At 34.3% G+C, this 14,166-nt stretch overlaps 1 protein-coding gene across 1 annotated transcript; it reads right to left on the bottom strand.

Moving 5' to 3' along the window:
• Positions 1-3,823: 3,823 nt before the first annotated feature.
• CLPP4 (CLP protease P4) lies at positions 3,824-13,806 on the bottom strand. The gene is made up of 2 exons (XM_088100383.1): positions 13,293-13,806; positions 3,824-4,600 (listed from the first exon to the last, which is right to left on the bottom strand). The coding sequence occupies exons 1-2, from the start codon at positions 13,727-13,729 to the stop codon at positions 4,117-4,119; spliced, it is 921 nt and encodes a 306-aa protein (XP_087956509.1). The 5' UTR covers positions 13,730-13,806; the 3' UTR covers positions 3,824-4,116.
• Positions 13,807-14,166: the final 360 nt, after the last annotated feature.

Below are 14,166 nucleotides of genomic sequence, written 5' to 3'. Positions count from 1 at the left end.
TTTACCGAAATAATACATCTTGGATTGATCAATAAACATAATTCACATATACATCACATATTTCAAATTAATTCAATCAACATTATAAGTTTCATGCACCTTCCATATTTAAATCTATATAAGTCAAATTTAGGAAATAATTCATCGTACTAATTCCTCAATACTTAACATACCAATTCATACAACCAAAACATATTCATGGATAAAAATTTTACTAGCTTTTCTTACATGAAGTAGATAACTTTAATTTATAATAATTAACTTAATATAAAATATTTTGAATGTATAATTTAATTAGGCAATGTATTTATTGTTTTATACAAATAAAGTAATTACATATAATTCACTTCATCTTAATATTATTCGTACTTTTTCATTCAATTAATTATTTTTAACATTATTTAAAAAATGACAATTTAATTATATGTTTATAATTTAAGTCCAGTACATTTCTTTTGAAATTATAATCATAACTCTGATTTATTGCAATATAATTTTTAATATATTATAAACATTATTTTTTCTTTAACTAAAAATGTTTCAAAATTATTTTGGTACACCCAATAATTACATATTAAGAGTCAAAAACTAAATTCTCAGTTTCAAAACTAACAATGTAATTAATTACCTATATTACCTTATCTCAACATACTTCAAAATAAAAAATTATTAAATATGTTTATGTTTTTATCTTTACGCAATTCAAAAGTAATCTGAAAAATAATATTATTTTATAATACACTAAATATATTTTTACTAATTACATGATAAATGCATGAAATTTATAATGTAATATAAAATTATATGTATTCACGTTAAATAAATAATATTTTATAAGTAGAAAATTAATAATTATTTAACAAAAAGTAATACAGAAATTATTACTTGTAGTATATTAAAAACGAAATAATTTTAAATGCAAATATCTGAATAGTAAAGAATAATAAATACGTTCCCCAATCATATGCAAAAGAAAATAATCTAGTCATCTTAATTTAAAGCATTGTTTGGTACCTCAATTATTATAGTTAAATTTTTTTAATGTTAAACCCACTATGATTAAGAAGGTAAGAACTAAAGAAAAACAAGTAAGAAAATGTAAAAATTAAAACTAAACTGTTCTAAATATAATATTAATCATTGTGCACCTTAAATTTAAAAACAATATCACTCCCTAAGAATAATTTCCCTCAAACCATCTTGCACTGTATTTGAGATCGCTGACACATTTGTCTCTAATCTCTATGACAAAAAAAAGTCAATAAAAATAATGCCATTTAGTGCTTATTTTTTATTAATATCTTTTGGCGTCATTATTTTAAATTGGTCTGACTTTGATTCCTTTCTTAAATTTAATTAATAATGCTTTGTTAATACCAATTTTTGTAATTGATTTTTATCAATCTTTTTCACTCATTTCTCCCTACAAAGTTTCCTCATCTGAAATTGTTTGATTGGTATGTACATTCTATTTAAGCGTTTGCAATAGAAACATCATGAGTATCATTTTGGAACATTTGAATTTGATATCACATTTAAATTTTTAAAATTGTTAGCACATTTTTTTGGGTTAAATATGTTTTTAGTTCTTAAACTATTGGTCGTTTTTGGTTTTCGTCCCTCTTTCAAAATAAGATACAACTTGGTCCTCATTCTTTTCGAAATATTCGTTTTAGTCCTCGAAAACTAACACCGTTAAAAATTTGATCCTCATTTAGTCAACAAAATGAGGACTAAAACCAAAGTTTCGAGGACTAAAACGAACGTTTCGAAAAGAATGAGGACTAAATTGTACCTTATTTTAAAAGAAAGATCAATAATTTAGGGACTAAAAACATATTTAACTCCATTTTTTTAAACAATTATATAAAAATTGTGGTTAATAATTCATAAAACTTCATAGAAGAATAAAATATAGTCTGACGTGTTTAGAAACATACACATACCAAAATACAGATGAAAGAATATTAAATATAAGAGAGTGATGCATGAATTGAGGAAAAATAAATATATTACCATTAAGAAAGCAATTATATGAGATGCTTGCAACATCAATTTTGGTTACGTAATTGAGGAACAAAAACAAGAGAACATGGTTAAGCACCTCTCTTAATCATGCAACTTTTGCAGGCAAATTAATCAATATGCTACTTGCATCCTTCACACCAACTCTTCAAATAAATATTCCCTTCAAAACAAAAATGCGCTTTTACTTTTCATATTGGTCAATCATCTTTTTTTATTATCGATAACTTCAACTTTTATTTCAATGTGTAAACAAGTTTTATTTCATAAACATATCGTATCAGATTTTGATGGAAAATAACTTATATAACATTGACGTAATTACACTTTTACTCGTAATACATTTGAGTGAAATTCCATTGAAAAGACTTTTAACATAAAAATAGTATTTTTTTTCTTTTATTTATTTGAAGGGATGACTAAGAAAGATTTATACTTTCATATTCAAAATAAATATTTTAAAATAGGATTTATTTAAATAAATATAATTGATCTAATGATTAGTCGGTTGAGATTCTGTTCTTATAAGAATAATGGATGAAGATCATATGATTTTGTTTTAAAAGATATATTTGTTGAGAATCCAAGTGTGAGTTCAAATTTCACATTGGATAGAAATGAGAAAGTAAAACAGTATATAAAGATGACAGACCTATTAACTTATTGTCTTAACGTTTTGAGTAAAGAGTGTTATCGATCCCTTATATATATCACAGAATGAAAGGAGAAAAAAAGTATTTAAAATACACTAAATTTTGACTCTTAAACAATATGAGACTGTTAGGTATAACAGAAATAATAATAATAATAAAATTTGAATTATAAGTAATTTTCAATCTAAAATCTTAATATAATAAATTTGTGAATCTTATTTTTTATATAAATTTTTTATTTTTCATCTTTATTCAATATAAAATAATACTCTAAAGGAAGAGGAATTGAAGATAGAAAATGGAGTAAATTTTGTGTGGTGCAGGCATAATTAGTGGAATGAATATGGAGAGAGTTTGATTGTGAATAATATGATAATGTTAAGTTTGAATATGAAAGTCAAAGTATGGAACGGCATAATAAGGGGAGGGAACATTTGGTTGATCCGGCACAAGTTACCTAATTTTCGAGCAAAAGAAGACAAGGCTGCTCTTTTTGGCTTTCGAACTGTGACATGCACTGATAGTAATTGGTCATCATTAATTATTTCAGTAATCACCAATTAGTACTAATTACAGGCTCCACTTTTCATCAGTCGGCACCGTTTTGTTTCATTGCTCACAAAGGTTGACCTACACATCAGTATCTATCATCATTCACACTTTCTTTTTCTGCTTTTCTTTTATATTATATATATATATCTCTAAAATATCACTCTTCATAATTAATGTTTCTTGCAGCTTCTGAGACGTTTATGTTTTTGGTCTGTTAGAACAAAATTTAGTAACTGATCATATTTTTAAGTTTAGTTTTTATTTATCTTAACAAAATTGAATTTTTATTAATTGTTAATATTATTTGTCAACTGGAGAGAGTAGTCACAGCACATTTATATCCACATTGCATCATAATTTCATGTATTGATTATACCAGTACTTAACTCACAAACCCCAGCTAAAAAGTATCTCTATACGACGAAAAAGTTCTAATACTATGCAATGCAACTTTGGAGTTTTTGATTACAAACTCAGTGATGGAGAATATTTTCTGCATCATATATATTTTGTCTTACCCATTATGCAAGAACATTCTGCTAATTATAATAATTACAAATGTTAGAAGTTTAACTCCTGAATTAGATGTTCCATGAGAAAAATAAAGAGAATATTTTATAGAAGCTCCTGACAGAAGGGTGGCCATAAAATCTGCTACAAATTAATTTTAAAAAATAAGAAAAAATGATAGTAGTTGATTTAACGAAGAAATAATAGAGCTAATGATAACCAACAAAATTCTCCATAACAGAACAGTAATTTTTCACTCACCCACACAAAAATTAAAAATGCAAATCCTACACTTTTGAGGGTTTGTTACAGCATGCTGAAGCTTCACCCAAAATGTTGTATACTGCTATCAGCGTAACATTGAATTCAAGGATAGCTAGTATATCTCATCATCAGGAATTTCTGGGTTTAGGAATTTCTTTGGGTCTTTACTTATTTCTTCATAGTTTAGTGTTGATTTCACCCTTTCTGGCACTGGCATGAGAGGAATAATTCTATCTCTATCGATCACACCATCAATAATTCCATACTCAACTGCTTCAATTGGAGACATATATTTATCCCTATCAATATCTTTCTGTACTTGCTCAAATGAGCGTCCAGTGAAACCTGCTATAATTCTTGTGATATTATTCTTGTTGTGCATAACTTCATTAGCCTGAATTTCTACATCTATAGCTTGTCCACTAGCACCTCCCAGAGGTTGGTGAATCATAATTCGTGTATTTGGCATAGCAAACCGCTTGCCTTTGGTGCCACCACCGAGGATAACAGAAGCTGTTGATGCTGAAATTCCAAGTGCAACCGTGGAAACATCGGCCCTCACAAGCTGTACGGCGTCATAGATAGCCATTGTAGCACTATATTAAAAACAAGCAGAGTAAATAAGCGGAGAAAAATAATTAAGCCATCAAACATTTGCAATGAAAAAGCCACCATGCAGAGAAGATTGATATTCAATAATTTAACAAAAGAAATCCAACAGATGCTACAAAACTCTAAGCAAATCTATATTCTGTACAGACTTCCAATTCATTCTCGAAGCAATATGAAAGGAACCTAATGGTTTGATCAGCATTACTAGGATTGTGTTTGTTTCAGTTTCTAGACCCCTAGCATCTGTTGAAGCCAATGACACCAACGACATGGATTGGCTTTAATGTGCATAGGAACATGTGCAGACTGAAACAATACAGACTTAACCAGCCCAAAAGAGTAGGAAAAACATTAAGAGCACCTAGCTCTTGTCAAAGTTGAAATTAAAGATTATACAAGCCCTTCTGACATGGCCTTGGTTCTTATTAGTACTAGAATGGAGAAAGACAAGTGTATAAAAGCAAAAGTAACCAAATTAAAGGAATAACTAAAGAGAAAATCTTGACCAAAGTGGAGGTTTCGATTCTCTTTGCACATATATCAAAGCCACTCCTTTGTACTAAGAGGTGCCAAAACAAGTACGTCCTTGAAGATTCCAGCATTTCTCTCCAACAATAGGCCCCACATAATAAATAGTAGAAAACATAGACTTGAAAGGAAGAAGATTCTTATTTTTGTTAATTGATTTGAAATATAAAGAAGATTCTTGGTGTGGCCAGATTTCTTACAATGAGAGCACCAATGCTCCTTCTTATCTTTTAAGCTAAGTTTCATATTTGCAATATTTTAAGTCCCAGGTTTGGAAGTCTTTTCAGAGAACATGGCAGCTCCTTCAATGGAGGGCTCATTCATCATGCCAGTCAAGGAGCCTCCCCACCTCAGACAATAAAGACTTCAGAAAGATAAGGCAGTCTTTCCTTCCAAAGAATTTTAGCCCTAATAGGGTCATATTCAGGATTCAATCCTCATAAGAACTTAAATATCCAAGATCATGAAACAAACTAAGCAAGTGTGATAGCATCTATGCTATTCTCAATCTTCAAATTTTGATATTGGTCCAACTCAATCCATAAACCCTTCAACATTCCATAATATGTTGAAATAGAGAGGGTTCCCTGCCTAGCACCAAAGATCTTGCTTTCTAACTCATAACATGTAGAGATGTCCTGTCGCATAAAATAAGTAGTTGCAAGGTCCTCCCAAATTTCACGAGCACTGGAGTAGAACATATAGTTTGTACTTATTTTTGTAGTCATGGATCCCCATAACCATGTAATGATTTGTGAGTCATCATTATCTCAAATCTGAAAAAGAGCCACCCGTGGAAATGGCCTTTCCTTCCATATGATTGAGTCTACCCGTTTAACGTGCGTTTGATAAATTGAGCCCATTGGAGATGTTAGGATATTTATCCTATTTTATCATCATTATATTGTGTTAAGGGTTATCCTATTTTATCATTATTATAGTGTGTCAAGGGTTACCCTATTTATCGTGATTATATTGTGTCTAGGATTACCCTATTTATCATGATTATATTGTGTCTAGGGTTACCCTATTTATCATGTACTTGTGTATCAATTTATTCTTATAAATAGAAGATTGTGAGAGGGATCAATTAAACCTTCTAGAATTATTTTACAGTTTCAATCTTAAGTTGGTATCAGAGCGGGTCGATCCCGCTCTGGTTTCTGTCTCGTAATATATATCTGTCCGGAGCCACAGTTCTTCGTCGCCTGCCACCGTCCGCCGCTGCCCCCTGCCACCGTCTACCGTCGGCCACCGGCCACCGTCCGGCCACCGCTGCGCCAGCCACCGTCATCCATTACTGTCATAGTTTCCTTCGTCTAAACCCTTAGGGTTTTCTTGTTCCTCGTTAGTACTATTCCTCTTCTTCAGAAATGGCGTCTGGCAGTACTCTTTCCTTCTTTGGAAGTTCATCAATTACCTCCAAGAAGCTAAATGGAAAAAATTATCTATCATGGTCTACTGCCGTTGAAATGTGGTTCCTTGGCCAAGGGCATTATGACCACCTTGAGCGAGATGGAAGCCATGTGCCTACTGAAAAAGCTGATCAGTGGAAACAAGCAGATTTCCAGTTGTGTGCCCTGTTATGGCAATCAGTGGAACCCAAACTTCTTGTATCTTTGAGGGCTTTCAAAACTTGTCACTCCTTTTGAAAGAAAGCCCAAAGCATTTATGCCAACGATATTCAACGTGTCTATGACACTATGAACAAGCTTGCATCTCTTAAAATGGCAGACCATGATATGGTGTCCTTCATGGCTGAAGCCCAATCTCCTGTCGAAGAACTTAGGATGTTTTTGGAAGTAGATCCATTAGAGGATATCAAAAAGAAACTAGACAAATTTTACATGGTGTTGATCCTTCGTGTCCTACATCCCGATTTTGATCATCTAAGTGATCAACATCTAACTAGTCATGAGGTCCCCTCTATGGAAACATTGACCACTTGCCTTCTGCGTGTCCCAGTACCTCAAACTCAAGAAGCGCATGAACTAGTGGAACCATCTGTCATGGTTGCCACACGAGGAAGAGGAGGACGTGGCACTAGAGGAGGAGGACGAGGAGGTCGGGGACGTCCTCAATGCACATACTGTAAAAGGATAGGTCATACTCAAGAGAATTGCTACTCCTTACATGGTTTCCCTTCCAAAACCGCTAATATTTCGAAGACTGAAACTTCCACTTCTATGTTTTCTGAGGATGAATATCAAGAGGATTTAAGGTTAAAGTCTAACAGCTTGGCACAACCATCTCAATCTCCTAAGACATCAACAGCTTGTGTTTCTCAATCTATGGAAGGTCAAAATTCATGGGTAATTGACTCAGGTGCTTCTGATCACATTTCTAGTAATACCTCTTTGTTCTCATCTATTTCCTTTCGAGAAAAACCTCATTTTATAACCCTTGCAAATGGATCTAAAACTTCTTCCAACAGAGTCGGTCATGTTTCTTTGTCTTCTTCCCTCAATCTCAACTCAGTCCTTTTTGTCCCTAATTGTCCTTTTAATTTAATTTCCTTAAACCAGTTGACTAAAATGTTAAATTGTTCAATAACCTTTGATCATAAATCTTTTGTTATACAGGAGCGTGGTTCGGGGAGACAGATTGGAGAAGGATATGAAGCTGGCGGATTATACCATTTTGGATCTCGTCCAAGGGTATCCTGTGTTACTGCTCCTAATCCTAAAGTGTTACATGATCGACTTGGCCATCCTCATTTGTCCAAATTAAAAAAGATGTGTCCTGAACTTAGTGGTCTCCAAACCTTAGAATGTGAGTCATGTCAATTAGGAAAACATGTTAGATCTTCCTTTCCTAAAAGGTCTCAATCAATATGTAATTCTAGTTTTTCTATCATCCATTCTGATATATGGGGACCTAGTCGTATCTCCTACTTTGGTTTTAGATATTTTGTTACCTTTATTGATGAATATTCAAGATGTACTTGGGTTTATCTTATGAAAAATCGTTCTGAATTGTTAGCTATCTTTACATCCTTTTTGAATGAAATCAAGAATCAATTTGGTCAAGTAATCAAAATATTAAGAAGTGATAATGCAAAAGAGTATTTCTCATCCTCCTTTTCTGCCATCTTGAGTTCCCATGGTATCTTACATCAGTCTACTTGTCCTCATACACCACAACAAAATGGTATAGCAGAACGAAAAAATAGACACTTGGTTGAAACTGCTCGTACCCTTTTGCTTGGTGCCCATATTCTTGTTCATCACTGGGAGGATGCCATCTTAACTGCATGTTATCTTATTAATAAGATGCCCTCCTCCTCTCTTGATAATAAAGTCTCTTTCTCTATTTTGTTTCCTAATGATCCTCTCTTTCATACATCTCTCCAAATGTTTGGCTGTGTATGTTTTGTTCATGACATGTCTCCAGGTCTAGACAAACTCTCCGCTCGCGCTCTCAAATGTGTCTTCTTAGGCTATTCTCAACTTCAAAAAGGATATCGGTGTTACTCTCCTTAAACTAAGAAGTATTACATGTCTGCCAATGTCACATTCTTTGAACAGACTCCTTACTTCTCTCCATCTGTTCAGGATGTTTCTATCCTCCAGCAGGTCCTTCCTATTCCAATGGCTGAGTCAAATAGCTCCACTGTCTCTGTCATTCCAAGTCTTGATCACAATCCTTCTACACCTGTTTCTCCACATACTGAGATCATCCCACACAGGGCCCCAATGGATAGTCCACCTCCCCAAGACAATGGTGCATCTCCTACTTCAGATTCTTCTCCCTCGTCACCTCCTCCCACACCTCCTGGTACAACTGATTCAGCATGGCCTCTTGCCCTCAGAAAAGGTACTCGTTCCACTCGAAACCCTCATCCCATTTATAATTTTCTAAGCTATCATCGATTGTCGCCCTCCTATTTTTCTCTTTTATCCTCAGTGTCCTCTGTTGTTATACCCAAGAATGTGAAAGAAGCACTTGATCATCCTGGATGGCGACAAGCTATGATTGCAGAAATGCAGGCTCTTGACCACAGTAATACTTGGGAGCTGGTGCCCCTTCCCCCAGGAAAAAAGGCGGTTGGTTGTCGATGGGTGTATGCAGTTAAAGTTGGCCCTGATGGTGAAATTGATCGACTCAAAACTCGGCTTGTTGCAAAAGGTTACACTCAGGTTTATGGTCTTGATTATTGTGACACTTTCTCTCCTGTAGCCAAGATGACTACTATTTGTCTCTTCTTTGCCATGGCAGCCATTCGTCACTGGCCACTTCATCAATTGGATATCAAGAATGCCTTCCTACATGGTGATCTTGAGGAAGAAGTTTATATGGAGCAACCTTCTGAGTTTGTTGCTGAGGGGAGTCTGGTATGGTATGCAAATTGCATCGATCTCTATATGGCCTCAAGCAATCCCCACGTGCTTGGTTTGGAAAGTTTAGCTCCATTGTTCAAAAATTTGGGCTAAAACGCAGTGAAGCAGACCATTCAGTTTTTTACTATCATTCTTCTCTCGGGAAATGTGTTTACTTAATAGTATATGTTGATGATATTGTCATTACAGGAAATGATGCTGTTGGAATATCTCAACTAAAAGAGTACTTGTGTAGACATTTTCAAACCAAGGATCTTGGAAGTCTCAAATACTTCTTAGGCATTGAAGTAGCGCAATCAAGAGATGGAGTTGTAATCTCCCAAAGGAAGTATGCTCTTGATATATTACAAGAAACAGGCATGATTGATTGTAGACCGATAGACAGTCCCATGGACCCAAACCAGAAATTAAGGACAGAAGAAGGTGAATTATTCTCCGATCGAGAGAGGTATAGAAGGCTAGTTGGAAAACTGATTTATCTCACTATTACAAGGCCAGATCTATCCTTTGCAATTAGAGTGGTTAGTCAGTTCATGCAGGTTCCATGTATTGACCATTGGAATGCTCTCATTCACATTCTAAGGTATGTAAAAAAGGCTCCCGGGCAAGGATTGTTATATGAAGATAAAGGAAGCATTCAGGTCTCTGGGTATTGTGATGAGATTGGGCAGGTTCACCTATTGATAGACGGTCTACTACAGGATATTGTGTTTTTCTGGGAAGAAACATTATTTCATGGAAAAGTAAGAAACAGGATGTAATAGCTAGATCAACCGCGGAAGCCGACTATAGGGCAATGGCATCACTAACATGTGAACTTATATGGGTGAAACAATTCCTTCAAGAGGTTAAATTTTGTGATATCCATACATGAAGATGTATTGCGACAATCAAGCTGCTCTCCACATTGCATCAAATCCAGTGTTTCACTAGAGGACTAAACATATAAAAATTGATTGTCATTTTGTTTGTGAAAAGTTGTTGACTAAAGAAATATGTACTGAGTTTATTGGGTCAAAAGATCAACTCTCAGATGTATTGACCGAGTCATTAAGGGTCCTCGGATTGAGTTTATTTGTTCCAATCTTGGTACATACAATTTGTATACTCTAGCTTGAGGGAGAGTGTTAGGATATTTATCCTATTTTATCATCATTATATTGTGTTAAGGATTACCCTATTTATCATGATTATATTGTGTCTAGGATTATCCTATTTATCATGATTATATTGTGTCCAGGGTTATTCTATTTATCATGTACTTTTGTATCAATTTATTCTTATAAATAGAAGAATGTTAGAGGGATCAATCAAGCCCTCTAGAATTATTTTACAGTTTAATTCTCAAGTGGAGATAATTCTAACCATTAAGGTGATTGTTATCAAGCAAGTGCAGAAGATCGGCATTGTTTAGTGGAGTTGCCATGACAAAAATAAATAATAGGAATTCCTTAGCCCTCTCCTAAGTGAAAATGAAAGGTAAGACAGAAAGCTCCAGTGATGGCAACAGAAATGGCACCAGTGACAGCAGTTGCGATGGCAGCTGCGCAACAGCGGCTGTGATGGCAGCAGCACAACAACAGTGGTGATGCAGCAGCTACAGCTCTGGGGAAAGCTCCGACGACAACTCCAGTGAGTGGCAACAGATGGGGGCAGCAACAATGAAAAAACCGCAACTTGGGAGCACTTCAGGCAACTCCCAATAATTAAAAGAAATGGCTATACTTCAGGCAACACTAACAAAAACCATAACTAAGACGGGAAAGAAGAAATGTTGATGCAGGGCTTCCTAGATCAGAAGCTCTGATACCAATTTGAAAGGATTAATTCGAAAGAAAAAATATTCTTATTTTTGTTAATTGATTTGAAACAGTACATCAACTCCTATATATAGAAAACTTAAACCATAAAATAATAATTACAAGAGGTCTCTAGAATCTTCTAACAATTTCTAGTAATAAATTTAATATCCTACCAATAACTTTTAGTATTGCATTTAATATCCAACTAACAACACATAGCACGGCCAAACTGACTTGCCCAAATCATTTGCAGCAATTAGGTCTCTACATCCTAAAATTTCCCAAAACAGAAATCTTTCAAAGATCAGAGATTTGAATATTTCGAGGCACATTGATTTCATGCTGGTGGGGTTTGATCACAGGTTAATTCCATTACAACATCAAAACAAGATAGAGCATGATGCAACTAATATACCAGCACAGGAAAGAAAAGCTTCACATTTCATCGAACTGCAATGAGGTAATGTGAAAACGGGACATAAAGGAAAGGGTTATCTGTTTTTTCCCTGAAACAAAAATGACCACCTAACAGTTTGAAGCCCCTAAAGCACATCAACTTGTAAAAAGTAGAAAAATTAGATCAAATGTATATAATGCAAATGAAATAAAAATTAAAAATACAAAAGGGATAAAATTGTATCAGCCAAATTTTGGTGCTAGGATTGTCTACAGATACTCTTCAGAGTCAAAAGTGATTTGTAATTTGAAGACCAAACTCATGGTTGAAACCTGATCAATTGTCTACACACCCCAATCTTTGTCTTGTTCTCCATATGAAATAGAATTATTTGCCGAATACCTCAAATCAAACAAAGTTGGGTCTCTATAAAATCTAAGTAGGTTTACTCTTTTTACAAGTTTTACTTTACTGGTTTAATTTAAGTTAAATTACATAGTAGCATGGCAGAATCTAAAATATGCTAATTATAAATCAAAACCACGATGCTATAGGCAAACAGATACATGCATGTGTGTAAAGGACAACCTTATGACTGAAACAAAAAGAAACTAGATTATTAGATTATCATAATAAACCAGACCAAAATATCAAGTCATGAAACCTTATAAAATGGTTGTAAGCCATTATTAGAACCAATCCCTTATATCTGAGTGTACAAAAACCGAGTATAACTTAAAAAACCAGGTACACCTTAAACCATGTTTAGTCTCGCTTAAAACAAGGTGGCGATTTTGAAATTATTGATGAACATATCAATTGAAAAGTAAAACATAAGGCAAGGAACCTAAAAGTTTATAGTCGGGAACAATATGTCCTCCTAAAACAGTAAACTCAAAAGTAACAACTAAGCAAAACTCTTCAAACAGAATTAGAACAAAATTTGCAATGACAACTAAAATAGAGGAATAATATCATCAACATTTGAAGACCATCCAATAGTCTTAACATTGAATAGTATAAACCGCCCATCGTCAACAGCCCAGAGAAGGGTTTACATATGCCAAAATAATCTATCAGAAAACCAATAAAAAAAATACATAAAGCCCATCCCAAATTAAACATAGAACTCCCTTGTTCAATCAAGCAAGCCTGTTCATGTTTTATGTTAAGTTCATTCAAAGCAAACTTCAACTAGTAGCCGTTTCATCAATTAAACATTCCGTTACCAGCAACAAACACTACAAAAAGTAATTAAACACAAAATACCATTTCGGTTCCTCAAAGGTAATGTTCGGGATACTATCAGACATTAAATGTATAAACTTCCCCCAGGCAAGAATTTCCAAACATTAATTTATCAATTCGCGAAGGGTTAGCCTCTTCCTCTTCCCTAAGACTTAACTCGGTTCTCAAGGGCTGGCATCTATCCCTAATTCTCCATGTCAACTTTTTTCCAGAAAAATCAATTAAATGAAAAAAAGGTAAAAAAAAAGTGTTTTTGTTCCTACCCTTTGAACTTCCACTCCTAATCCAGACACTTTACATATACATTTGCATTACCATTCTGAAAAGTAAGAAAAACCCGACAATCAAAACCTCATCTAACCTGAGAGAACCCCCAGTAGAATTAATAAATAGCTTTATATCCTTAGTGGGGTCTTGGGCATCCAACAGAAGCAACTGACTCATAACAGCATCAGCCACAAAGTCATCGATGCTGCTCCCAAGGAATACGATTCTCTCCCTCAGCAACAACCCCATCACGTCGCCATCCGCCCCTCTCGCGGCCGTCGCTGGCGTCTGCGGCGCGGATAGCTGGAAAGAGAGACTGGGGTTTGGAGAGTCGGACCCAAAGTTTAGGCTTTTAGAGGAAATTGGCGAGGCCGAGACGCGGCATCGTGGTGGGGTTTTAATGGGTTTGGAAAAGCGCGAAAATGAGAAAGAGGGTTTTGGGGCGAAAGAGGAAATGGGAAGTTTAGGGTTTTGGGAAAGGGTGCGAAGGGAAGGTGAAGGGTGAGAGGGAGAAATTGAGAGCAAATCCATGGTGTGAAGTGTGAAAGAGTGATGGAGAAGTGCAGAGGGAAGTCTCAGAAAGTGGTGGCTACTTCCTTGGTTAGATAACACAATTTTATTTATTTTTTAACTCCAAATGCTTTGCTTTTGAAATATTATTATTATTTTTTAAAGGTTTAATCATTAGGTACTAATTTTGGTAAGATGTCTCATGTTTTTAGTTTCTTTTTTTCTCAATTAGATTTTTATTTTCAAAAAAATAAAACAATTAGGTTTTTTTTATACTAATACCATTAAAAGAGTTTACACGTGATAATTCCTGATTTTTTGAATTTTTTTTATTATTTTTTATTTATTTTAAATAAATTTAAAAATATTACGTGTCAAACTAATATGATGTCATGTGACAATGATAGTATAACATGGCACTGACAGTATCAATAGGTTGGACAAATCAAACTAAACTG

The sequence above is a fragment of the Vigna umbellata genome, chromosome 10, assembly GCF_029865625.1.
Source record: "Vigna umbellata cultivar VRB3 chromosome 10, Vumbellata_1.0, whole genome shotgun sequence".
Classification (NCBI taxonomy): domain Eukaryota; kingdom Viridiplantae; phylum Streptophyta; class Magnoliopsida; order Fabales; family Fabaceae; genus Vigna; species Vigna umbellata.
Note: the sequence above shows the minus strand (reverse complement) of the source record. Positions and strands in the feature narration are given on the sequence as shown.